Source organism: Onychostruthus taczanowskii, unplaced genomic scaffold (assembly GCF_017590055.1).
Source record: "Onychostruthus taczanowskii isolate IOZ18803 unplaced genomic scaffold, ASM1759005v1 scaffold59, whole genome shotgun sequence".
NCBI classification, from domain to species: domain Eukaryota; kingdom Metazoa; phylum Chordata; class Aves; order Passeriformes; family Passeridae; genus Onychostruthus; species Onychostruthus taczanowskii.
The window spans coordinates 2,332,081-2,359,015 of NW_024503568.1; the positions used below are offsets into that span (position 1 = coordinate 2,332,081).

The window sequence follows — 26,935 nt, forward strand, 5'->3', positions numbered from 1 at the left end:
AAAATGCCATCCCCTCAGGGCAAAAGAGTCAGAGTTTTGGATGTGTGCTAAAATACCAATCCTGCTTTCATTCTCCCAGTGGTGGTGCCTTGCTCATTGGAAATCTTTGATTCCCTGACAGGCCACCAGACAACCTCAGGTTTTGGATGTGTGCTAAAATACCCAGCACCAATCCTGCTTTCATTCTCCCAATGGTGGTGCCTTGCTCATTGGAAATCTTTGATTCCCTGACAGGCCACCAGACAACCTCATCTCCACCCTGCTTCCAACAGGAAGGTTGGACTAGATAAGCTCCAGAGCTCCCTGCCAACAGAGACCATCCTGTGGCTCTGTGCTAACTTAGGAGAGAAGGAAGGAACTCAGCAGACAAGCTACAACCTGAAAGGGCTTTGACATGTTTAGAAAGCAGCATTGACTTTAAGCCTTGTCAGAATGGAAGGAGAAATATGTGAGGAAGTGTATTATAAGAAATAAAAGTATTTATCCTTAGTTTCCTAAAAATCAGTGTGCAGTTTAGTACTTTTGGATAACAAAATTATGGTAAGGGTTCCATTTCAATCAGCTTTGATTATAACATTGCCACTATTTATCATTTGTTGTCTTAACTCCTTCACTCTCTATACAACATATGGTGAAAGAAACGTTACACTAACATGTTTTTTCTGGAAATTCACTTAATTGTTTTATTGAGCTGTTAACCTACTTATGGAGTTAACATTAGAGAGAGAAATAGGGGTTTTTTCATCTAAACTGGACTGTCAGCTTCTCAAAGGGCTCTCCTGCTTTGTTTTGAAGCAGTCTTTCTTGACAGGTGGCTACTTTGTTCCAGTCCACAGAGGAAAATTCCATTAGAGATCTTGAGGTTGCCCGTACTAAAACTGCATCTTCGGGGTCCTCAAATGGTACTCTGCAAAAAGAACAAAGCAAGTCCATTTCCTGACCATTCCCAAACCACTTCAGAACTAATTTACAACACACACTCTGGAAAATGAAAGTAGCAGTCATGATGACACTAAAGAGCGAGGATTTAAAAATTTTAAATTTTCAGAAGGTTTTCTTCTACCAAATTTAAGAAAGCAGAACAAAATGAAAAAAGGTCAGTCATGGGATTCTATTTGAAAAAATCATGCTATAAATTATTTAAAAAACATTTATAATAGACTTAAAAATGTTTCTTTGTTTTCAATTTTTTTCCCTGACAAAAGTTGTATTTGTATATTTTTAATGCTCTGATTCAATGGACATGATTCAAGTGACTTGGTACCCATTAATGGAAATGCACATTTATTTCACTGTGGATCTCTTAACTAGCCCACGGGCCAATATCCATTCTCCAAGCTCTGAGTCCAGATCACTGTGAGCTTGTGTTCATGTATCCTGCCACAGCTGCAGTCTGGGAGAGAAAAGCAGCAGATTCACACCATCAAAGCAGCAGTGACAAGGAACCAAAACCTTCCAACTCACACACAAGATTAGAACTTTATTTTATAAGAACTCATTTCTTAAAGATGTCCCTGTAGTAACACACCTCATATAAGCCACAGGACTGTCTCCACTGAGTATCATGCGCTTTGTCATGAAAGCCTCAGCATTTCCATGAATAAGACTTCAGACAGCTGTATATCCATCCTAGCAATGAGGACAGCTAACTGCACTGAAGGCAGGTAAGGTTAATGTTTCAAAAGAAATAACTTGATTTTTAAAGAGCTGTGCTCAGAGTACTGTTAAAGGATATTATATGTAGGCTCTTATTATTTCCTTCAATGCCTTTTTCAAATCTTCTCATGTGTAAAGGTAGAAAGTAAAGCCAAGCCTGATACCTAAAGTTTGTAAATCTGCTCTTACAAAGTTTGTGTCTAAAACGTCATCACATTAAAATGCAACCTTTCTCCTGCCTCAATCCAGACACAGAGATAAAAGTTTTACATTTATTTCTATGATTTTGAAACTGAACAGAATAAAAACAACATCATGTACAGAATAAAACTATTTCATTCTACAAGTCATAATATTTTCCAGAGTGTTTTTGAACAGCCAGTCAGGAGAACATTTTCTGGGACTTAATACAGAACAGCTATTCTGATGCTCTAATACTTTGAGCATGCTTTTTCTAGTGATCAGTGTTTGATCTTACAAATAAATGGCATTTTTATGTACCCATTTCCAAATGTGGAATACCTTTCAATAGTAAATTTTAGACAACAAACCTAGTGTAGAGTTGCAGCTATATTGAAAACAAAGACCTGAAACTTTCAAAAGCTCACTTTTACTGGACATTTTCTCTAGTTAGGGTATTTTTTAGGCATAGGAAGAGGAACTTAAATGGTTCAGAGATGCAAAAGGAAGAAGACACTGAAAACATTACTTACTTATTAGTGTTATTTCCAAATTCATGACCTATAAGACAAAGTTCAAATTACAGCATTAATGGCTGTACAGCAATTTGAGTAGCTGAGAATTGATTGCTTTCCTGATCCTAAACTGCTTGTTCAAATTAATTGAAAACTACCACATGATTTGAAATGTTTAAGATAATGTTTTATTAAATTACTATGGAAGCAAGTATTTGCTGGGTTTTAAGTGTAGGTAGTTTTAAGTTTTTTGTATTTTATTTCCTGTAGACATACACATCCAGGCTTTTTTTTCTTTCACAGAAAATGATGCCACTGTAGGATGTGTATGATTACAGGATAGAGATAAAGACAGCTCTCTACCTGCTTTAATAATCATCAGCAAAACAAATTATTAAATATGCTTAAACTATCCTCCTTTTCCCAGCCTCTTCAAAATCATTGTTAAATACAGTGCTTTCAGTTTTACTACTGTGATATATGCATTTAAAAAAAAACTTGCAGGTATTTGATTACTTTCTTAACTTTCATCTACACTATATAAAGTGCTACAGTTTCAGTTATCTATGCACAATGGTGGTTTTTCAGCTTTAAAACATCAAAAAAGCTGACAAGGTTGTGTGGGATTTCAGAGTTGGTTCTGGATTGTGATACAAGTCTCATGGTTCCAGGTGGTATTCACCTGCTTTCTTGTGCCAGGATCATGCTGCTTTCCAAATCTGGATGTTTTAAGAACTCTAGAAATTGCTTTATATGCTGTTATAAGACATCATTAAAATATTCCCAGCTTGGAGAGCATAAAGAGGAATCTGCTTACAAAACCAGATACATAAAATTTAGAACACTAGAAGAAAATATTTTCTTCAGGAGATTATCTTGTAAAAGCACTAGAGGGCATCAAAACTCTATGATGCTGAGACTGAGAGTCAGAAGTCTATTGAGATGTTTTAAATATAAGTAAAACTAAACACAAGACTCATACTGACAAAAAAAATTTCAGTTATCTTTAAGGACAATTCTGTAATTACAGGGTGTGACTAGAACTTATCTGCCACAATACTTTCAGTAGAAGGGTTCATTTGCTGCTGCTACAACTACTTACTTAATGAAGCAAACCAGCTGAGTTCTTCATGCATTTATATTCTATTAGTAAAACCAATAATGCTTTATCAGATGAATAAAGGAAACCAAAACATTTCTAATCCAAATGACCTAAAAATGTATGCCTTCCTTTGAGTATTATAAATACCTGAGGGCATTATCGGTCTTGTGGCTGGTTGAGTGCATCTGCCAGATCCCACTGCAGTCCCCAGGGATGTGTCTGCTCTCTTCCCAAAAGCTATTGACTGCATGACCCAAGCCCTTTTGGGGTTATACAGATGAAGTGCTGACTCCCTTTCTTTTTGTGTAACTACTGTTAAAAGGAATGTAAAAAAAATTAATTTTATTTCTATCAGTTGAAAAGGCAGCATACAAAAGGTGATTAATATATTTTCTCTGCAGTTTTTTAACAATAATAATGTTAATTACACAATTTCATGGCAATTCAAAATGGGAACATGGAGTGATACTTTCTAAGACTTCAGGGTGAAGCCCTGTACAGTAAAGTATTTTCTTCTGAGTGCAGTAGGGTCAGAAGTTTTAAATGAAGATGCTAGAAAGGAAGATTTTTTTGTGCTGCTTAAATGAGATCTCCTGCAGAAGTAAGTAAAGATTTGGAAGTGTCTTTATGAATAGCAAAAACAAGTCTTGGTTTAAGGCCAGTTCAATTCCCATTGGTCAATTACAGAGAAAACCCTAGCAGTGCAATCAGAAGAAAAGTTTAAATTTTTCCTGTTTTGCACTTCAAAAGAAATAACTTCAATTTTTAAGCAAATAGTTTGAGACTGTTAGATTGGGGGTGGTGGCTTCAATTTTATGAACCTTATACTAATCTAGTACTTCAGCTATGGAACAGAAGTCAGCTACACTTATAGAACAAGTAACTGGCAGAAGCATTTTCAGTTCAGGGAAGTTTTGGAGTCATGGTGTCTAGGGGACCAATTAGGAAGGAACTGCAGTAGTCATGCCTGAAGGTAGCGGAACATGAGCACATGTCTTGTGTGAAGGAGACAGCCAGGACTATGCTGGTAATGTTCTACAGATGGTTAAGAAGCTTTGTAATGTATTAGAGAAATATTTCACTAAATAGAAAGTCCAGGATACAGCTTGATACAAATTACTGCCTCAAGTCTTAATCCAGGACTGATTACAGTAGAACTGTATTTAGGAGATGAAGTCCAGGAAGTTTTATGGAAGTGTTTCTAGACATGTAAATGCAACACGTATTTTTCAGCGCATTAAGCATCAGTCATCACTCCCCAGTCAAAAAGTGATGTTTTAGTAACAGCCTGACGGATGTGTTAAGCACAAGGGTAACAAAAGAGCAAGTGCTCGGGAGGGTGAAGGTACCTGTGCAAAATGACCGTGTGAGCAAATGGGCACCTGGTCAGGTCCAGCAACTCCTCATCAGCCCCTGGCACCTGCTGGGGCCCTTCCACCAGCTTTCCTACAGGACAGCTGCACAGCTTCCCAGCACTGCAGATGTCCTGCATCTGCCTTGCTCAGTCCCCTTTCAAGAAGGTGCTGAGTTTTCCTTACTACTTTCTTCCAGAGCTGAGGTAGGAATCAGCTACCTTCTCAGTGCTCTCCAGTAATTTCCAGTCCTGTCAGTCACACAGTTCTCCAAACACCAGAGATAAAAATCAACAAAGATGATTTTCTGGGTACATTGTGGCATGTTTATGGATTCACTGATTCAAAATCTGACTATTTTTAAGACGATTTTTTTTTCTGTAGAATTTACAGCAGACAAGCTGTGAAAGATCTCTTGATAACTTCTGAATATTTATTATATTTGAACGCTTGTTCTGCATTTACCTTATCAAGAAATGTGCATACATGTACTTAAACTGTACAGAAACATGTACAAACCTAAGTAAGCACACTCACCCATGTGAATATACCGGTCTGAATGCACAGAGGTAGGTACATGTTTCTAAGCACATGTTTTTATCTTCACCCAAATAGACAAAGATACAAGAAAAACCACCACAATTCAAAAAGAAAAATAAATCAAAAACATTTGACAAAGTGTTTATGCCATGCAAACTCTTTTTGCTTGATAAATCTTAGAAAAACCAGGCATCTTGTTCATTAATCCTCTTTCTCTATCAAGAAATGCATATAAAAGAACACATAGGATAATTTCACCTATGTTTCCAAAATGGTTAGAAACAAAAGCAACTGTCAATGCTTTGTGAGAGAGGAAAGCAATCCTTACACTTCCTGTCAAGGAGCTGAACTGAAGGAAGGAAGTATATCACATAAAGCCGGTAGTCTGGATCATATGCCAGAGGGTTTTGGAATAGGTCTGCAAAACATACACAGAAAAAAAAAAGCCCCAGTGTCACAAAAAAAAAGCAAACCCAGCAAAACAACAACTTTGCAAGGCAGGAAAATTAAAGGTCACTAGGAGCCAAAGATTTTGTACAAAATATCAAATTCAAATTGTTAGGCTGCATAAACACATTACACATGTGAAATTACTCATCTAAACATGGACTGCAGGAACTGGCTTACTGCAGAATATGCAAAATACCACAGGCAAGGTCTGAGTAAAGGTGTCATCATGCACTCCAAACCTTACAGCAAAAAACACTGAAATGTTTGCCTTTGATTTTCTTACGTACTGCTAGATAATCCCTATTTTACATAGCAATGGTCTTTTAGGCGTGACAGCTTAAATGTAAGACACAAAATTTGTAGGAGGACGGAGTTATTAATATCAGATGAGCTTTAGGACACCTAAGACTTTAACAGAGCTGATAAGAGGCTGTTTCTCACAGATACGATATAAAATGCAAATACACAGCCTTCTGATATTTTGACAGATGATTAGTTTGAAAACTCCAGAAAGGTAGAATAATGTTTCAGAGGGCTTAAATTCCTAAGAACCTGGGTTCCAGTTGCTTTCCTCAAGGCTGGAGATACCAAGATCCAAAAGCTCATTAGCAAGTTGGCTAAAAGGTTTATGTTCAGGTTCACATTACCTGCCTAACCAAACCTTTGCAACACAGAGAGAGGTATCAACCCTGTGCTGCCTCTTTGCCAGGTGTGGAACATTAGCCTAGCTCACGTGCCAAATCAGTTTGTTTAGTGACAGTGATATCTGAGCTGATTAAAATAGAAACTGGCTTGTTCGCAGATGAGCTAATAAACAAGTGAGTGTTGTGGGGTGGGACCTCTTTTCTAAATAAAAAAACATAATAATGCTTTTTATCTCCTTATACAGATGCTGTTCTTCTAAGACAGTAAAAATAATCAGAAGGCTGTCACCTTGACATGAGAGCAGGGGAAAAAAATCATTTTTACAACTACTGCTACAGTCTACAGTCATCTGTTTTTCTGAGGAGAGGCTGTGGCTAATACTCGCTCTAGGGTAAAAAACTTACATCATTTTAGCAGTTAGGGAGAGGAAGATGGTATTACAGAAGCAAGTAAGAGGTAGTAGACGAAAAAAGTCAGAAAAAATTCCACACAGATTTATAAACTACAAGATGCAATTTCATGTTTTTCGGGACTGCTCAGAGGGCTTAATGCTTGGGATTTAGCAGGTATTTTGAAGATGCAACAAGGCTGGAATGAGCATTTGGACTCTCCTTCATAGAAAACACCTGTTCATGTATTCAGAGGAGGATTTTTTATTTTAATTATTTAACAATTTTTTTAAATTGCTGTACTTAAAATTAGTAAGACACCCACAAGGTGGCAGCAAAAGAAAGTTCTATTTTAACTGAATGAATTTTTTTCCTAGAAAGTGGTAATCAGAAAGAATATTATGTATGTATCTGATAAGTCTGTTCTTGAGTCAAGAAAATATACTACAGCACTCCAAAGAGAAAAATGTTTCAGAAAGATCTCTAAAAGCAGGTATGTTTGGTAGTGGAATAGAAAAAAGATTCAAGAGAGATTTTTCCAAGGCATAAAACAGGTCTGACATTAAACTTGTGAATCTGGGTGCTGCTTGGACTATGTCCCTGCTCAACAACACTGACCTGTAGGTTTGTTTTAGAGAATGTGCACTTTTCTACTACTCATTTTTACAATAAATTCAGCCATGGTACAGTTCAATGTGGTTTTGTTTTACAAAACATCTGGGATCAATTCCTGGCTGAGCTATCTACTTTCTTGTCAAGGTCATGCAATTTTAGTTGTACAAATTAGGATAATGCTTTCTTCCTCCACAGTTTTGTCTGTTTTCTCTATTTGGAGTGTAGGAAAACAGTGTGCCTCTGCCACATGGGGCAGAAACACAGTGAACAAGAGAGTTTTCTGAGGTCTAGCAGCAGGATGTTATCAGCTGTGGACAATAAATCAGTTGAGGCAATTTACAGAGTGTGTAACAAAAATCTTGGATTCCAAAAGGGAGATGTGAGCACAGGGTGAGCCCATAAAGAAGCACTCTGAATCTCCCAAAAGGCTGCGGTTGTAGGCAGCATGTGCAGTAAATCTTTTGAAGCTGAGTGTCTTCCCTAGACACCTGATGAAGGATGGTTGTTATGCTACATATCCAGCGCAGGGCAGTGGCTAAAATCACGAGAGAGCCTTCAGGAAGAGAAATGCAACATTTTGGCAGCTGGAAGCTACTTCTGAAGCAAACAATAACACTGTGTTTTAATAGTTCTATTGTCCCCAAGAGCTACAAAATAATAAAATGTTGTTAAGTATCCAGAAGCTCTGTTGAAGGCTGGCAAGTGACTTCTTTTGTTTTTTTAAATCAGATTGGCAATAAAAAAGATCTACCTCATAACAGTGAGAAGTCTCACTGGTTTTGTTTTATAAAAGCGAGTTATGGGCACAGCCCTTTGCAAAGCTACACAGTGCAAATTCTGCACCCATTTAATACTTATTAATATTGCAAGAAGGCAGATAAATTATACAGTAATACGATATATATGATATGACTTTTAAAATTTATTTTGTTCATTTACTGATTTAATTTACTTCAAATATGACAGGGCATTTTACTAAACCAATAGAGACCTGTTAATTTAAGAATTCATTATTACAAAATCTCCTTGAAGCAAAGACACTGACAATTTTTTTCATGACTGCAAAGGTCATGTAGCAATGATTCTAAAGTTTTGGTTATTAAGGTTGTTAAGCTTCTTCCACTGATTACTGTTTATTCTTGTAAAAATATTTGAACTAAACAATTTTTTTTTTAAATTAGGGTAGATCAGTATATTATATATATATATATTGTTTGGTTGTTTTTTCAAACACTTCCTTTTCTATGGTGGTGGCTGGTCCAATTTGCATACAATTTTCACTGTGCCTTTGTAACTGCCATTTATAATAACTCAGCAGCACTTTAACTATCTGCTATGTATTTCCCACAGATGGTTGCAACAAGTACAACAAACTTCCTGTGCTTGTTGAAGCTCCTTATTAATTTGTAGAGCAAACATTAAATTCAAGTGACTGCACCATTCATACATAGGATGTCTCTCCAGACACTGCCTAATCACTTCAAAAAACTGCATTCTTAAATGGATTAATTTTTCTATCTTGCATGTAATGAAAGACCTTCAGTAGTTTGGCTGGCATGTTGTCTTCCTGAACACTTGATTTGTTTTTCTTAATTTTGGTTCAGGGTCAAGTTGAATTAAAATTCTAATTTTTTGTTCATATTTTCCTTTCCCACAATCAGACAATCAGTTTTCTGAATGCTTAAGGAGGTGTTACGGCCTGGTGACATTCTGACATTCACCTCCTTAACCATATCACCAAGGCACAAAACTTGTTTACTGTCTTCTCCAAGTACCAAGCATTTGGCATGACCTATGTTGACATTCCTTTAGGAATCATGGGAAAAGACTGCTTATATTTCCATTTTCAATATCTTAATAGCATGTAATCCTACCTCCTTATATTGTAACTTCGTGGCACCAATGCTGTCTTGTATAATTTAATTTGAAATTTCAGAGATGGTGCAAATTTCATTTTCAGCCAGTGTATCAGAAAGTATGCTCCTTAACAGACATTGTTATGAATAATACCTAAAGTGCATTTATTCTTAGACTCTAGAAATCCAGAATCTAGAAAGGAAGTTCTATAAGCAAGAGAATTAATGAGGCAAGAATTTGGGCCCTATAACCTATCACTCACAGTCTCAACAGCAGTAACACCCATTTTTCAACTCCTTTCACCTCTATGATAATCTCACCCTACTCCTGTGTTTCACTACAGAGAGGCAGCTGTAAACTGCTTAGACACCCTCCAAGCTATTCACCCAAGCTACTGGCAGCCAGCAGCCAAAAAGTTAACTTCTGAAGTCACTTAGCAGTTTTTCCTCATTTGAGGTACTCTTTGTGGAATTTTCATGTCTTAGAGACCTCTTTCTTCTGTCAAATTTGGCTGAAATTGCTAATTAGCTTCAAAAGCTATTGGCAACTGATGCAGAAATAGTCAAGAAACATCCTGAAAGGAAACTAAAAAGCTACTACATGTTGTTCTGCAAAATAAAAATAAAGTATTACTTAGAGTCTGCAAGCTTATCATTCCTTTCAATTCCTTCACTGTTTTGCCAAGTTTTTTTAGCTCGTTGTTATGAAGAAACAGAATCTGTAATGAACATAGGTGTTTCAGAGCACCTGAAATAAAATGAAAAATAATTAATCATTCTCACCATAGCTGCCTTTATTAGAACATTATTTTGCTATGCTGTACACTGAACTTGGTATTTTAGTTATCTATTTATGCCTGTCTTTTGGTAACACATTGCATGAGATGTTAATTAAGCAATAATTAAAGATATTTCAATATCCTTCTCACCTCTCTAGTCACATCCTTTAAGCACAAGCCTTTCTTTCATTCCAATTTTTTCCATTTGTCCACATCACCCTTGCATTAACAAATCAGCCTCAATTGCAACCTCTCTTCTACCTCCCTTCTACCTCCTCCTATATCCGTATAATCTTTGGTTAATTCACTTCCTTTTAGCTTGATCTAATATTACCTTTGCCTCAGAAACAATAGTATATCCCTCATACTACTTTTGTCTCACAAGTATTAAATAGTGCATTCCTTGGAAAATAGTTCTGTTTCAAGTAATTAGTGATGTATTAAAAAGCTATTACAAAATATTGTTTTGACCCAGACTGTGTTCACATCCTCACACATCAAGATTAGATATCTCATTTTCCAAATCATATACAGTATTTTATTTCTCGACTAATGATATACCCTTCTGTTTATCCGTATTTTGTTATCATCTGTATTGTCTCTTGTATCCATGTTTATGTTCTTCAAAGATAAAGTTTGCTTAAAATATCACAGAAATGAATCAACATCATGTCTCATCCAGCATTTTACAGGGACAGAAAAAAAAAATTTAGCATTTAAAATGTCTAAAATGTTTAGAAATATGTTATGCTCTGGCCTGTTCATTCACAAATTTACAAGTCTGGTAATTTTAATCTACAAGGATAAGCAAAACTAAAATAGAAGTATAAGACAGATTTTTAAAATAAACCAAGTTTGGCAGTAACTTTGCAAAATACTTCTGGTTATAAATTCTCAATATTAAATATGGTCATGTAAGATCAAAAGTATTTCACAACTGCCTGACATAAAGTGAATGACATTTCATCCCTTAAACCAGAATAAACACATCACCTTACTGTCACTCAATTATGTTGGAAAAATTAAATATCTAATAATTAACATGTATTAATTATACGTACATAGGAGCTTTCAGCTAATAAGTTACTTGCTGTAATCCAGTTTTATAACTTTGAATGCCACTACAGAAAAAAGAAAGTACAGGCCTCTGCTCAACAACTTAAAAAGGGAAGATTGGTACCTGATATATCTGTCAGCTCGTTATTGTTGAGATAGAGTTCAGTCAAGTAATAGCTTTTGATCAAGAAGGTTAAATCCTGGATCTGAAATCAGAGTTAGGCAAACTGTTATGTGTCACTCTGAATGTGGTGTTGGAGAATTATAAACGTGGCCTTTTGAAAACTGTTTAACCACAGGTAGTTTCTTAAATTTCTGTTTAAGACTCTTGGTTTAAAGATTCTTTCAACTGAACCTTCATTAGAAGTACTAATTACAAATCAAAACAAGCAGTAGAGCCTTACCTAATTTTTTGAACTACACATTTAACATTTGTATTTGGAAATAGATTTCTTTAAATGACTGATCTCCATATTTTCTCTTCCTTCTATTCATATTTGAAATAATTTTTATTGTTAAAAGACCCTTTTAGAGCATAATAATTTTATGTTGGTTTAAGAATATTCCTGAAATATATCATTTGAATAAACCCAACATTTTGTTTTTAAGTTGTTTTTTCACCAGCAGGTTCAAAGAGCACAAATTTGTTCTTATTTACCAGAAATGTAATCTAATCATATTTAGAGAATCAATTAAGAGTTATAGAAAAAAAATCAGTATGAATATGGGTGTATTCCCAATAAAGAGTTATCTTCAGTGGAAGATATGGAATCACACCTCCTTGTTTGGAGAAGCTCAATTCCAAAACACTTTTGACTCCAGTGGAAGGTGAAGTATCTGCAGTGGGACAGCAAGCTGACCTTTATAATCTCTGAGAACTGAGACTACTAATGGTGCTGAAGTTTTTATCCTAGCAACAAACAAAATTTTATTCCTGACTCTGTAAATTCTGTGATGAAAAGTAATTTGTTAGGAAAGGAATTATTTCAGTCCTTGAATTTTGCCACTGACTCTGAAATAAACGTGCTTTGCTCTGTGTATTAACAGTACCTAAGAAAGAGCCTAAGACAGAAGTTTTTCCACTCTCTTGTACAATGGTTTTCCCTATTTTGGGCAAGTTTTGTTTTCAGAATCATCTGAAGTTTGCTTTCTTTCTGATAAAATTATTGAGTACAGATAAATATGCTGCTCCTATTGAGGCATTTCAGTAATACTTTTCCTATGAAAAGCCACTGTGTGACTTCTCCACATAAGTTATATAGAACAACAAAAGAATGTTCTTTGTTACTGCTTAGGTAGAAAAAGTGAGAGTTGTGCAAAACTCCAATTTATTTATCTTCTTTCATCAGCAAGATCAGTTCTGCTTAGTCATCAGGACATTTCTTTGTTTCCTTTAATGTCCTTTCACTATACAAGGAAAAGCCCTATTATACCTGTGATTTTAGATTAACATTTTAATAATATCTATACATTTGCTCTTTCCAAAAATAGATAGTAGAGATCTTTTGATGAATTGGACATAAGATGCCATATAACTGATGCTAGCCTGGGGCAGAAGATATACATGTGCTCTGAAGTGACATGGAATGCAAATTTATTTTTTCTGCTGCTCGCAGATCTACTTATTTACCTGAGCAAGCAATTCTGGAGATGGAAGAATTTGGGCTCACTGTGGAAGTCATGTAAACTACTGTACAGTAAAAGTTATACCCTGTCATCCCTAGACCTGCAGTGCTGCTTCCTGTGCACAGGGAGAAGCTCATTCCACAGAGTTTTATGTCACTCTTCTGTGCATGACATCAAACAAGAGCCTCACCTCAACCACGAGCCTGCCAGGAAATAAACTATGCATGTCTGCCAGTACATAAAGAAGAGCCATGCATTTCCTGCAATCCAGTCCTGTCCTATAGCCACATCACCCCTCAGTCTGCTCCAAGAACTGCCTGCTCTAATTACACTGGGAGCTCAGGAATTAGCACAAAACTTCAGCTCCTTAAATAAACAAGATTTACAAATGTGATGTGAATCTAAAGGAAAATACATTAGCTTATATTACACTATATATTATATATACTTTACATATACATTACATATACTATATATACATTAGCTTATACAACACTCTGTATTGTAAAAAAAAAGTTTTCTTCAAATCTGTTATCTTGACAGTTAAATTAGCCTGGAAATTAAAAATAATTTATTCGTTTGACAATATATATATAATACTTTATGCTAGAAAAGAGCACAAAATACTAATCAGGGAATATAGATGAATTGTTCTGCTCTTTAAAGGAATAACTAATTACCTTATTGTTGTTAATCCACAAATACCTTAATCTGCGAAACTGTGATAGACTTGGGATACTTTTTAGTCCTCTGATGGAAGAAAAAAAAAAGAGTAACAAATTTCTTAACATTGTGCTCACTAATTTGATAAACATTTTTTTTTCCATAAATAATATCAGACAAGAATCAGAAAGGCACACTTCCTTAGAATTTATAGTAGAGAAAGACACAAAGAGAAGGTGGCAGAGACAGTGTAAGCACTCTGCACACCTGCAAACGTAACAAGGCAGCAGGTGGTAAAGAAACAGGAACAAAATAAGTGATACATTAATTGCTTTTCCATAACAGCATGAGTTATGAGTCTGAGTCACATGTACTTTGCACTTTGTAGAAATCCTGCTCAGAACACAGGAGGAGAAGTTTGGCACCCTGGGGACATGAAGCTAAAAGCAAAACTGCTTTGAAGGTGCAGCAGGGATTGTCCAGCCACAGTGCCAGAGAAGCCAGCAGAAGACAGACACAAAGCATGTCAATGGGCATTTTTTATTCTTTTTCATATTAGTGTATATTGTGAAATTTTGCCTTTTTTCCATTCCTGCCCTATTCTCATAGAAACTTCGTACATCCACTGAGGCTGAAATGATCTCCCGTGTGCTGGTATGGTTTTATGTTTAATTGTGTATCTAGCACTTTGAGCTTGCTAGTGTACTATAAATAAAAAATTACCTACGACAAGAAAATATTAGTAAGCTGCCAAGTGATTTTAACTAACTGTTCATCTTTATTTTCATTGCTATAAATAAATGTTCTTAATTTCCTCTAGAAAAATTATAGATGACTTTTATCTGACAATCTTTAATTGCCATAATAAAAATTTTCTTGTGGATTTTAATGTGTTGCAAGATGAAGGCCAACGTTTCAGAAGGTAACAGGACTGATAAAAATTAACCTCACATCATCAGGCTAAAGGCATGTTTGTTTTCCAGCTGTGCAGTCTGGTCTCTATCTTTCCATGTTGTCTTTTTATTTGCTGGGTTGTTTTTTTTCCAACACACCCTCCAGGTACAGACAAAGGGAGGGTGAGTGCCTTTTCTCATCTTGCTTTTGCAAATGAAAAGTCTGTCAAGAGCAAACCTTACAAAGCTGAGGCACTGTACTTTTAGTCCCTTGTATTAACTGAAAATCAGATTATCCTCTCATGTTGTTACCTTAAACTGTTTCTTTGGCTTCCTCAGATAAACCATAAAAACTAACCCTGCAAATACACACTTAATGCGTCTACTGTCACAAGTAACAGAAAAAGACATTACTGCAAGTAGCAGGGGCAAGCAGATGGCTGTTGACAGGACATACAGAGCTCCTACAGAGCTCGTATCTAAGGCTCCTGTGCATCCCTGAACTACATTTCAGGTAGCAAAGCCAAAATTTCTTATATTCTTGGTCACTGCCACTCTATAACTAGAATACAGCTTTACATGTCATTTGCTTTATTCCCTGTCTAGTAACAGGCTCATCTTTACTATCTCCAAGTCTCAATCTGTTGGGTTTTTTTTTTTGTTGTGTTTTGGTTTGCTGCCTTGCTGCTTTTTTTTTTTTTTTTTCATATTAAGGCATTTAATTTGCCCCAGGTAGAGCTTAATTCCTCTAACATTTTAAAAGAGCCTGTCCTTTTCTACATGCCTTCCAGACTTTGTATGTCTTTTATAAACTGATCCTTTTTGGCCTGCAGCACTCTTTTTCTACCTACTGCTAAGTTAATCAGTTTTCCTGGGATGACAGCTTTTAGTGTCCAAAATACACTGTTTCATGTCCCTTTAACAGAAGTGTTTAAAAATATAAACTCATTCCCTCTTATTTGATTGACTTTAATTTTTTTCCCATTTTCTTATTTCAGCTAGCAGAAAAATATGTCAAACCAACACTAAAGGAGGCATGATCTGATACTGAGCTTGGCTGGGGCTCAAGTTTATATAAACTGATACAGAATAAAAGGAGTTCACTTCTATCCAATCATGAAAGAATCCATCTTGCATCATCTTTACCAAAACGGTTTAATGGGAAGACAGATCACTTATGTATCTGCCATGTGAGCATTTCTTTTTATTCTATAACAAAAAAATACTTGAAAGCCAGTGAGGCCACACATTTAAGCATTTAAAACCAGAAAATACACCAATTAAGGCTGTATACACAGTCTTAATTCTTTACATGTGTGGTATAATAATTGTATTGTTTAGAAAGTATGTATATATGCCCCTTGTAATTTTCTCATTATTGAAACTTCTCCCTTAAATTTTATCTTTTTTCTTCTTTCTAAAATGCACATTTTAAGAAAATTGACAGTAACTGTATGTTTTACCTCACAAAGCATCAAATACTTTCTTGATGTAAATCAGGAGATATGACAAGGAATTTAAACATATTAGTGAGCACATACATTTTCAAGACCATATAATTTCCACTAAAAACAGACTCAACAACACTGAAATTCCTTAATTCCTTAAGACTTTTTTTTCACTCATTGGACCAAGAGACCTTGAAAACCTTGTCCCTGAATTATTAAACTACGTTGGTTTTTCTATATGTTATCAACCATGTGAGCAGTTGTGAGGCTGCAGACAGGTATGCAACACTTGGAATTGTGCCCTGGCCAGAAATTCCAAGCACGCTTTCCTAAAACTTTGAAGTATGTCCTGTCATGTATCCATCCCTCTATGGCAGCCTCTCAGCATGTTCATACTACAACATACACCTCTATCAACCTAGATCACCCACAGGTTCATGAAAGTTTGCCTTCCTTCACTTAGTACGTCTTCTTCTCCTCATCTGCCCTACATCTCAAGCTGTTTCATTAAGCTCTCAGAGGAGATCAGCTCTCCCATCAGTACTGCCTGCCCAAAAGAAGTATTCTTGTGCTTGTATTCACTTTATCTTGCCCTGCCCTCCCTTCAGTTCTTAGCAGCACAGATGCAGGTAATTTCAAGGGTGGTACCACTGAGTTTTGCCATTGCAGTAACAAATTTCTTCAGGGAGGTCAGAAATTTGGCAGTTCCTAGACTGGGCAGGTCCCATGTTCTTTCATTAGCCTTCTTGATGCTCCTTCCACCCAGCCTTACACGCCTGTTAGAACAGGCAGAGATCAGCCCATCAACTCTCTCTCCTCTGCTCTCCATGGCAGAAATTCATGTACAACTCCATGAGCTCACAGACCCTCAAGCAACTCTGGCTTGCTGCAGACAGATTGTGTATCTGGGGATGAGGCTGTTAGCTGTGAGCGCAGTGCTGCTGTGTGTCCGTGTACCTCTACCATGTCTTCATCCACAACATGTATGGACTATGTAAGAATATGATTTACTGGTATTTCACATATAAATTATGTTTAGAGTTCCTGATACAGAAAGCACTGTGAAAGATTTGCATTTACTGCATTATCTACTTTTAGTAAAAGTCAAAACAAGAAACATTTTACTTACTGTCTAGCCAGATACAGTGCTACGACATCCACATTGCTCTTATAGCCACAAATCTTCAGCTGCTTTTCTATTGCCTGACAGTATACAGTACATTTGTCAGTATAATATGCTGCATCACTATGGATTCATTACATTGTAACATATGTGAACTCAGCGTTTAAAGTAATGTGCAGACCACAATTAATATATGTATCACAGCACCTTATTACAGTAAACTGTAACATAGTCTAAGAGAGATAAGGAGGTATTAAATTTCCAGTCTCTATTTTAAATTGATAACAATAGTCTGGTGATTAGGCTACACTTACACTAACTTTCTTTTCCTGTGGAAAATCACAGTTGGTAGGCATGAAGTGAAATTAACATGTATTAACTGGAGAATCAGCTTCTCAGTCAGGTCAGCTAACCCAGTACTTGTGATGAACAAGGAAACTGCTTACTTTGCATTACAGTTGCAACTTTATTTTATGCAGCTTTACTTCAAAACTACGTACATGACCTTTTAAAACTATGCATCTAGAAAACTCTGCTTGTACATTTAACATTGCAAAATGCAGACATAATTTTTATTTTCAGAATATATTCCTGATGTGTCATAACTTGCAAAAGCAGCAAAACCCATTAATGTAAGAATTATGGATCTCTCTTACTAGTGGTTGATAAAAACTAAACTGTGTATGAGAAAAAATGGGTTTAATACACGAGCTACTGTGGCCAACATCATTATGACCACTATTGTTAAAACACAAAATTGATACAACTTCACAAGCACAAAATGGCTTGCAAGCACTGACAGGCGTGTCGAGTGGCCTGTATTGGCTGCACAACCACTCCAGCGTGTTCTGGGTGTGCTAAACCTTCACAAAGTAACTTGCAAAGGTGTGGGACGTGTGGCACTCTCTGGCCAGAGGCAGCCAGGCACCCGCAGGCCGCTTGTCCCCACAGCGGCTGTGGCACCGTGCCTTTTGCCCAGAACTCGGCACGGCCAGCTGTCAACTGCAAAGGGCAAAGGTCTGGCACAAAGGGCCACAGTTTTGTTACTATACGAGCACAATCTGCCCAAGGAACACCAAGCGATCTCTGGAGAAAAGCAGCTGTGACACACCCCAAGTCAGGCCCCGGCAGTACGGGACACACCGATGGGAGTGCCGACGTGACAATGGGGAAGGCGACCTACGGCAGAGAGCACCAACCCGGGGGTTGCGTTCTACAGGAAGGCTGTGCTCAAAGATTCAGATTTCGCATACTCCGTTATGCGACATCTCATCCTCTCCCCACCCTGGAGCCCTGTTCCTGCCAGCCCCGGCTCTGCGCCTCGGCACCGCGCGGCCGCAGGGCTCAGGCACGCTCACTCGCTGCCTAGGAAGGACGGGAAGGGCTGCCCCGGCTCTCTCGGAGGATCCGGGCCGCTCGCTGCCGCCCCGGGGCCGGGCGGGGGACAACGGAGCACGTCTCGTCTCGGGGTGTGGCGGCGGTGCCAAGCAGAGCGAGAGGCCGAGGCCGAAGCCCAGGCTGCTGGGGCCGGGGGGACGCGCCAGGGCAGCCGCCGTGCGGGCGGGGCGGGGCGGGTCTGGGCGGCTGCAGGGCGGGATCGCGAGACGCGGCTGGGCTGCGCTGGGGCGGGCGGGCCGGCCAGGCTGGAGTGAGCTTTTGGGGCCAGGACCCCCAGCACGCACCTAGAATCACGGAATCGGTTTAAGAAAGTACCTGTGAGATCAAGTCCAACCTATGGCTGATCACCACTGCCTCAACTAGATAGTGCCACTGAATGCCAGATGTAGTCTTTCCTTAAACATCTCCAGGGACAGTGACTCCACCCCCTCCCCGGGCAGCTCATTCCAATGTCTATAATCGCCCGTTTTGTGAAGAAATTATTTGTTCTTCTGGCACAGCTTGAAGACCACATTCTCTGGTCCCGTCACTGGTTGCCTGGGAGAAGAGACCAGCTCCCACCTGGCTACAGCTTCCTTTCAGGGAATTGTACAGAGCAATAAAGTCTCCACTGAGCCTCCTTTCCTCCAGGCTAAACAGCCCCAGCTCCCTCAGCCACTTCTCATAAGATTCGTGCTCCAGACTCCTGCCCATCTCACTTGCCCTTCTCTGGACTTGCTCCATCACCTCAATGTCCTTCCTGAGCTGACGGTCCCAGAGCTGGATGCAGTAGAAGTGGTGTAACACTGAAATGGGAGCCCCAGCCTGGGCGTGAATCAAGACAGGGCTTTGTGCTGGGGAAGGAGCTCGATGGTGAGCGAGGGTACCCACACCAGGAGCCAGGACTCAGGGAGGGGTCCTGGGTGGGCCAGCGAGAGACCCCGGAGGGCAGTGGGTAGGGGGAGCTGGGAGAGACCTCTCATACCTCTGGGCTGTCTCCTGGATCATATTTGCTCATAACCCATATTTCCTTGCTTTTATTTATTTATTTTAACTATATTCATGTGGTTTCTTTATTTTTAGGCACAGATCCTATGTCTATGTATGTATATCACAGAATCACAGAATTAATTAGGTTGGAAGAGATCTCTGAGATGACTGAGTCCAACCTATGAGCAAAACCCACCATGTCCACTAGACCATGGCACTAAGTGCCACATCTTGTCTTTCCTTGAAAACCTTCAGGGACTGAGACCCCACCACCTCCCTGGGCAGACCATTCCACTGTCTAATCACTCTTTCTGTGAATAAATTCCTCCAGAATACATGTCACTTATAAAGAAAACACTTGTGCGTTTAATTTACAGCTAATTCACACCGCATGTATTACTCCCTAGCAACTTGCAAATCACCTTGGTGCCTGAGAGCCCTTCTCCCATGCCGGCTCCTGGAGTGGGCCCACTGCTGCGACAGTGCTTTGGATTGAGTTTGGCTGTAAAGGAACACAAAATGTTTATGACATCCACATGTGCAAGTAACTGTTGCCATGTTGCTATTTTTATAACCATTTTACTGCATAGCACAAGCTGAAGAATAGAAAAAGCCATTTCCAGTGTGTGTGTGTGCACGCACTCATGTGCAAGTAGGACAAAAGAAAATGTTTGATCAAGCTACAACAAAAATATGTCTGAAAACTTGGAGCTTTATTTAGAATTTAATTTACGCCGAGTACTCGAGTTAGCAGAAATAGTCATTGTAAATTATGTGTAACTGATATACAAAGAGCAAGGGTTGTGTGTGCAAATATATGAATAAGCTGTCCCTCATGGAATTAATTATGTGCATGCCTCTGCTTGTTCAGACCAATGAAGCTAGATGTAGTGTGTATGATGGAGGAGTGGAACTACAGTATAAGTATTATATTGCAAATATCTAATTTTCTTGGAAAAAATTCTGTGGGTGGCTTCCATTTCAGATAGGTAGCTTTAAACAAATAGAAACCTCACATAAGAAAACTAGACATGTTGAAGGTAGAAAACTGACAAGAGGAATTGCTTTAATCCCTTATTTTAGCTTGTGAAAATATCTCTAGGGTATTTAAAATCATGAAAAGAGGGACTGTAATGGAGAAGAAGAAACTGGTACAAGAGTTCTCTATTTTTTTCATTCTACATTCAAGTTCAGTGTTTTCAATCAACAAGATAGAGCTACCAGTTTAGAATTGTGAAAGGCAAGGTAGCTATTAAAATCACGTTTAATAATGAAAGTGACTTATCAGTTAGTCCAATTAACATGATAGGACAAGAAAATTCAGTAATTAAATATGGGAAAAGAGAGAGAGAGAGGGAACCTCTGGAGGGTATTTTGTTGTATTTCCCCACAGAGGTGTGAGGTATGTGAAGTGAGGGGTTTTTTTGATATGCTTTCAGGTTTTGAGGTGCTTGTCTCCATTAGCAACTGGTAGTTACAGACTTAATCTGGGTGATTAAATAGCAACTATTTCAAATTCAGTAAAGTTAATATCTATTTCTTTCTGCATTTGCAAATTGAATCTTAAAATTCCCAATGAATTTAAAGGAATTTGGGAAAATTAATATTTTTTTTATTCCAACTGAACTGTGACCATATTTTACAGTGGCTTGGTATTGTTTTGTGGGGTTTTTTTTTTTTTTGTTTTTTTTGTTTTTTTTTTTTTTTTTTTTTTTTTTTTTTTTTTTTTTCCCCAATATATGTAGCCTATTTGTTACTATTCCTGAATTAAATTGCTGTCCATAAGTGAACAACCATTTTTCCTTTGGGTTACTCAGAATAATGACTGATTTGTTACACATATTTTTCAAAAAAACTTCTCATATTTATGTAGTAAAATATTTAATGTGCTTATGCATGGATAAGCAGTTGCAACAAGACAACATGACTTTATAGTATGTGATAACATAGAAATAGGGGAAAGCACAGTCAGATTTGCTTTTACTGACAAAGGTGATAGGGCAGAACAGGAGGTTACTGATTTTGTAAATCATCAGGCTACAGGTGCCTTGGGAAGTGACACCTTTTGTTTTCTACTTCACATGCCTCCTGGTATGTCCATGCTTTGGCCAAACACAGATATAGGAAATTGTCATTGTATTGCTTTAAAAACCACATTATAGAAACACAGATTTGCTAGGGACAATAAAATTGAGATTAAACCTGATTTAAAATGCAGTATGTCTCTGTTGGATGCTGTCTTGTTCCGCCCACATGCTTCACCATCTCTGGTGAAAACTCTTCTGTGGAAGAGTTTTATCACAGTCTAGCAACTGACACTTGGGCAATAATGATTTGATATGCTAAATCATTCTGCCATTTTTTAAATTTCCCAATTATTTTGACAGTACTTTACTTTTAGAAAAACCAATATCACAATAGCTGTTTGTAACTTAACCTGTTGTTCAATGGCTGTGAAAGATGAAATATACTAAAACCAATGCCTAATGTGATATTTTTATCACCAAAGTTTATAATTTTCAGAATTCAGTTATTCTTTACCAGTGATATTAGAAAAGGTACTGTGCTGTATGGCTCTTCCACAAGGGTATTTTTAAAAACTGCATATACATTTTATAGACTCGCTTAATTTACATTGGAAGGGATTTCTGGAGGTTATCTAGTCCAACCTCCCAAAGAAAGTAGATTCAACTAGAGAATTACTTGCCATCTCACATGCTTGTGCATTTCTGGTACTTATACCAGAACATCCATCAAAGAATAAAAGCACTATGTGGGATGAATTTAAAATTGCCTATGTTATACTGATACATAGAAATTAGTACAATTAACTTGTTTTTGAGGTTATTAAATACTTTTCACCTGGAAAGTGAAATGCAAAATATTGCACATAAATGCTGTTTTTCTTTTTTTTCTTCTTGTAACCGGAAATATGTTATCAGTGTTTATCAGGTGAAAGCCAGAAGCCTGAGGAAAGATCAGTAGGATATCCCACCTGCATTCCAGGTTTTGCTCCAGAAGAGTGCAGTTCTCTCGTAGGTCCAGTAGCTGCAAGCCCTGTGCAGATGTTTCAAATACTCAGCACCGTCTAAAGCATTCAGGAATTTGAATCACTTCTCTCACTCATGCTATTAATCTTGCTGATGGCACTGATAACATCCCAGTGACCCTTTAGCAGGTTCAGGAGCAGAATTTTGGGAGGTGGTTCTTTTTCCCCCGATAAATAATACAAATTGGGGGGTCCTGTATCTAAACAGTTCAGACTATTTTCAGTTTGAAGGTAATGATTAACTGCAGTGGTTAGGGTGTCCCCAATAAATAATACAAACTGGGGGGTCCTATATCTAAACAGTTCAGACTATTTTCAGTTTGAAGGTAATGATTAACTGCAGTGGTTAGGGTGCTGCCTGGGAAGCAACATTTAATTTTTCTTGTATTATGTGTGATATAAATTAATATATGACAGAGGATGGTTGGTATACAGAAAGAAGATAAAACAGTCCAGATGCAACCTATGGCAAAATTGTCCCAGTAGACTGCATCATATGGATGAACCACCTTGTTTGTATGCAGCTTCACTCTGACTTGACAACTGACTACTACCCTGGAGTATAAAGACCACCACCACTAATGTGACAAGCCTTCTGGAGAGGAGGCCCAACAGCTTTATAAATACTCTTATTTTTCTATCAGCACAATTTGGACATATCTTTCATTTCAATATAGCCAACTCTTAACTTTGTTCCCTGGCCATTCTGCATGCTGGAGTGTTCCCGCAGTTTGGCTTCCAAGTCTGATCAACATTCAGAAAAGAAATCATTGTCTGGTGCAGCTCTTTTATGGGTATGTAAACATTCTGCAAACAACATCCTTATGGCAAATGATCCTATTACTCTAGTCTCAGAAATTTGCATCCTAATCTTTCAGAATGTTGTATGTGCACTTCCACAATGGTTATGGTTTATAGCTATTTTAATATGTATAAAATATATTGACATATTTATATAAATATATACATATACATATATATATACTAATATTGACAGTATTTTTCATAAAAGCATATTGTGCATGTTTAAAACTTTTAATATTGATTCCTAACAAAGTTGACTACCTTAACCTCTAAGTAATAACTGTTTTCTAGAAGACTATCTGCAGAGCTCTCTACAGGTTGAAGTCAATACTGTTCTTACTGATGACTGATCCAGTGTCTCTGTTAATTCAGAGAATTATCTATCAGTGAGCTGTTTTGTAACCTCCAGATACTGAAAAAAGCTCTTAACTTTTCATTTTCCAATAATATTTAATAGTATATCTGCCAATGTAATTGTCAGATGTATACTTCCAGTATTCTGTCTTTTTAATATGTTGACAATGAGACTGTGCTTATATGGTGCATGATTGAAACACAGAGATGCACAAAAGCAGTTCTGAATCAATTTCCTTGGGTGATGGAGGGTCTGTGTGCATTGCTGACCCCTAAACACTGTGGGGCCAGGTGGGTTTAGAGAAAATGCTCGGAGAGTATAAGCATTCCCAATAACAAGAGTAATAACTTAATTGGTCAGTTAATGCCATGAAGATAATACATGTCCTATGCTGAATTCATACTGTAAAATTAAATAGATACAAATGATTATATGCAATACAAAATGAAACTAAAGTCTGAAGAAGAGTTTGAATTTATACATGTAAGAACTTGCATGTACATTCATCCAAGGGAAAAGGAATGCAATCTTAATACTAGGACTCTTAAAATTATAATATGAATTATAAAAAAATCTTTATTTATATAATACTGATCATGCATCCTAATCTAAATATGGGATACAGTATGTCTCTTGGCTGCCTGGCACTGAGATTGGTTCTTCATGAGTTCTGCCTTGGAAGAAATTCCGACTCATCTGTCTCACTGACTTAAGATTTTGTTATCCTGTAACTGTTTAGTCTATCAAAGCTCTAGTGACCTGAACTGTGTGAATCAATTACTTACACACTATGTTACTACTACTTATTCTACAATTCTTGCCAGATACTCAGTACTGTAACTAGGCTAAAGCTTCGATAAGTAGCTCAACTTAGTAAAAGAGTTAGGGCCAAATGACTTCTGGACACCATTGCAGTGCATCAAAGGCAAGTAATAGATTAATATTCAGTTGTCTCTTAAATTTTTGTACATGGAAAAAGCCACCATTGCAGCACTGTCCTGCACAGAAAATAGGATCTAGTCTTGGAACAGATCTTCAGGATCAAGTCCACTGTTTTTCTCTTAGGTTCATGTAATAATGTTCATAAATTTATCATATTTTTGTCAATTAGCAGCAGAATGAATATACCATAACTATGTTTCACAACTGTTTCTGATTTTGTTTCTTGTTTCTTGCATTCATGTTAGAGAAGAAGAGAACAGGTAACATTGAATGGTGAAAAGCTGGAGGAGATACTTGATGAGCAGCTTCATGAACTTCAAGATTTTCACAAACTACATAATTGTTACTGATTTCAGAGGTTTTTCTACAGGTGGTAGGCATGATGATTTTCCTGTCACAGAGGAACAGTTTAATAAATTCAGATTAAAATTTTCTTTTGCCCATATTCTCATTTTTCACAGTGATTTTGTGCAATGATATGTAGGGGTATGGTATGTATATTTGTATGTATTGGCATTATTTACAAAGATACATGTTCAAGTTCACAAAATTTCACTGGGGAGAAAAATATTGAGAGTAATTCTATTACTTGAAGAAGTAATAGTCTGTGTGGCAGAACACAATTTGAATTCAATATGGACCCTTTGGAAATCTGTAAAACGCAGAGGAATTGCTTAAAAAACATCAATTATAAAGAACATTTAGACAATTGGAATTCTAAGTACACTAGTACCTTTGAGAATTTTACTTTTTGTCTGTCAGCATGAATTTATGATTTCTTTTTAAAAAGACCAGCACAAATTATAAAATCACATATCAAGAGATCCCATTTCCACTTCTACAAAAAAATCTATGTTTTTTTAAAAAATGTGCTAGATGTGTTCTGTAAGTATGCCAGCAGATCTTAAAAGGAATTGTCATCCTAGACATTTGTTCTACCTTCAAATAGTTTGGTATTAGTATGAACATGGCTTTAATCCATACTACACCTCCTCTCCTAAGTATATCTGATAATTGCTCCAACCCCACAGTAGGCCAACTTTTAAACTCCTGAGTTATAGGGGTTTGTTTTATTGCAAAAAAGTAGTACTTCATGATGGCACAATCTCTAAGCACCAGCTGAAGTATTTTTAATGCATTTACTGTATTTATATTTCCCCAGGCTCCCACTAGTTTGATTCCTTCTTAGGTGAAACAGTAGCTGCAGGTGTCAGAGCTACCTGATTGTTTGCCTTGAGGGAACAGCAGATTTGCTGTTAGCTAAAGCCTACAAGGGAGTGCCTTGTTTTGTGTGGATTGAGGATTAGACATATTTTTCCATTAAAAAGTATATGTCTCATGCAATAAAAAGAATTGTAGTGTCACACACACACACACACACACAGCATTGGCTTTTGTTATTTTAGCTCATTCAAGGTGATATGATTTTTACCTAAAAAATGATACCCAAATATATTGGTTTGTGAAAACTGAACATTTTTAGAAAGTCCTAGAGATCCAGGAAACGTGTAACTTCAGAATGAAAACACTCCTGCAAAAACACTCCTTTGAAAAAAATGCATTTCACATGTTTAAAATACTTTGTTCAACAAGGGCAGGAATAAAATACTGCGTAGTCTCTACTCTGATAGTTTTCTACAAGATTTCTGTGTCTGTCAGTGTGTTTCTGGGAATTTGCTTGAGTTGGATATATATCTGCAAGCTTTTTACAGAATATCATCTTAACTCTCAGAACAGGCTAAACCATATACTATTAGAACATTATTAACTGCCAGTAATACTTATGATTTTTAGTGCTAATGTTAGGTCACTAGTAAGCAGTGCTGAATATTTAACTGCAGAGCAGATGGGATTGTAGTTAAAGACTAGGTTTTTTCCAAAATAATTGCCAGCAAAAAAAAATCCACCACGAATAAGAACAAGCTGAACTGCTGTTCATTGCAAATGAATTTCTGGTTTGGGGTTTTTGTTGGGGTTTTTGGTTTTTTCCCCTCTTCTATTGCTGTGCTAACCACATATATAAACAACTCTGGCATACAATGTGTGTGCTAAAATTAAACAGTATGTCCTGAACAATTTTCTGTGATGTTTTCCCATACTGCCTAAAAGAACCAAAGGAGTTCCCATTAATGTTTCGAAAACAGTGTCAACAAAGGTAAAAAGCAGTTCTGCAGAATTCTCACAGAATTTCAGAAGTGATTCAAAATAATATTTGGAACTGGCACCTGAGACTTCCCATGGTAAAACAAATGGGTGTTCCATAACCTCAAAGCATCCTCATCCCCCTCATCAAGGCAGTCTGACCTCGTGGCCCTCGCAGAACAGCCAGCATGGACAAGTGCCTTTGCAGGCTTCCTGTTAACGCCATGGTGTGACATCTCTATCATCAATGCTCCGATGGCCTTCAGAACTTCACTGTTGGGCTTTAAAGTTCTTAATTGTGCAGGTTCTCATTATGCCCTGACTCTCAGCAATGCATTTTCCTCAGCAATCCATTATCATTTATGTTGTATAGCCATGCCATTTTGTA

At 37.3% G+C, this 26,935-nt stretch overlaps 1 protein-coding gene across 1 annotated transcript; it reads right to left on the reverse strand.

The window, feature by feature from the left end:
- Positions 1–550: 550 nt before the first annotated feature.
- LRRC72 (leucine rich repeat containing 72) lies at positions 551–26,773 on the reverse strand. Its single transcript, XM_041418257.1, has 12 exons — positions 26,710–26,773; positions 19,678–19,757; positions 18,173–18,570; positions 17,936–18,067; positions 16,895–17,011; positions 13,442–13,511; positions 11,260–11,341; positions 9,935–10,048; positions 5,674–5,763; positions 3,601–3,765; positions 2,370–2,397; positions 551–907 (listed from the first exon to the last, which is right to left on the reverse strand). Exons 1-12 carry the CDS (start codon positions 26,771–26,773, stop codon positions 742–744), a joined length of 1,506 nt encoding a protein of 501 aa, XP_041274191.1. The 3' UTR covers positions 551–741.
- Positions 26,774–26,935: the final 162 nt, after the last annotated feature.

Excerpts from the sequence above, each read along its gene's own strand:
- LRRC72 (XM_041418257.1), bottom strand. The coding sequence starts at position 26,773 with ATGGCGTTAACAGGAAGCCTGCAAAGGCACTTGTCCATGCTGGCTGTT. Across the intron at positions 19,758-26,709 it reads TGTTCTGCGAGGGCCACGAG|CCAAACTCAATCCAAAGCAC; the intron begins GTCAGACTGCCT and ends GTTCCTTTACAG. Across the intron at positions 18,571-19,677 it reads AAGGGCTCTCAGGCACCAAG|GTGCGTGCTGGGGGTCCTGG; the intron begins GTGATTTGCAAG and ends CCGTGATTCTAG.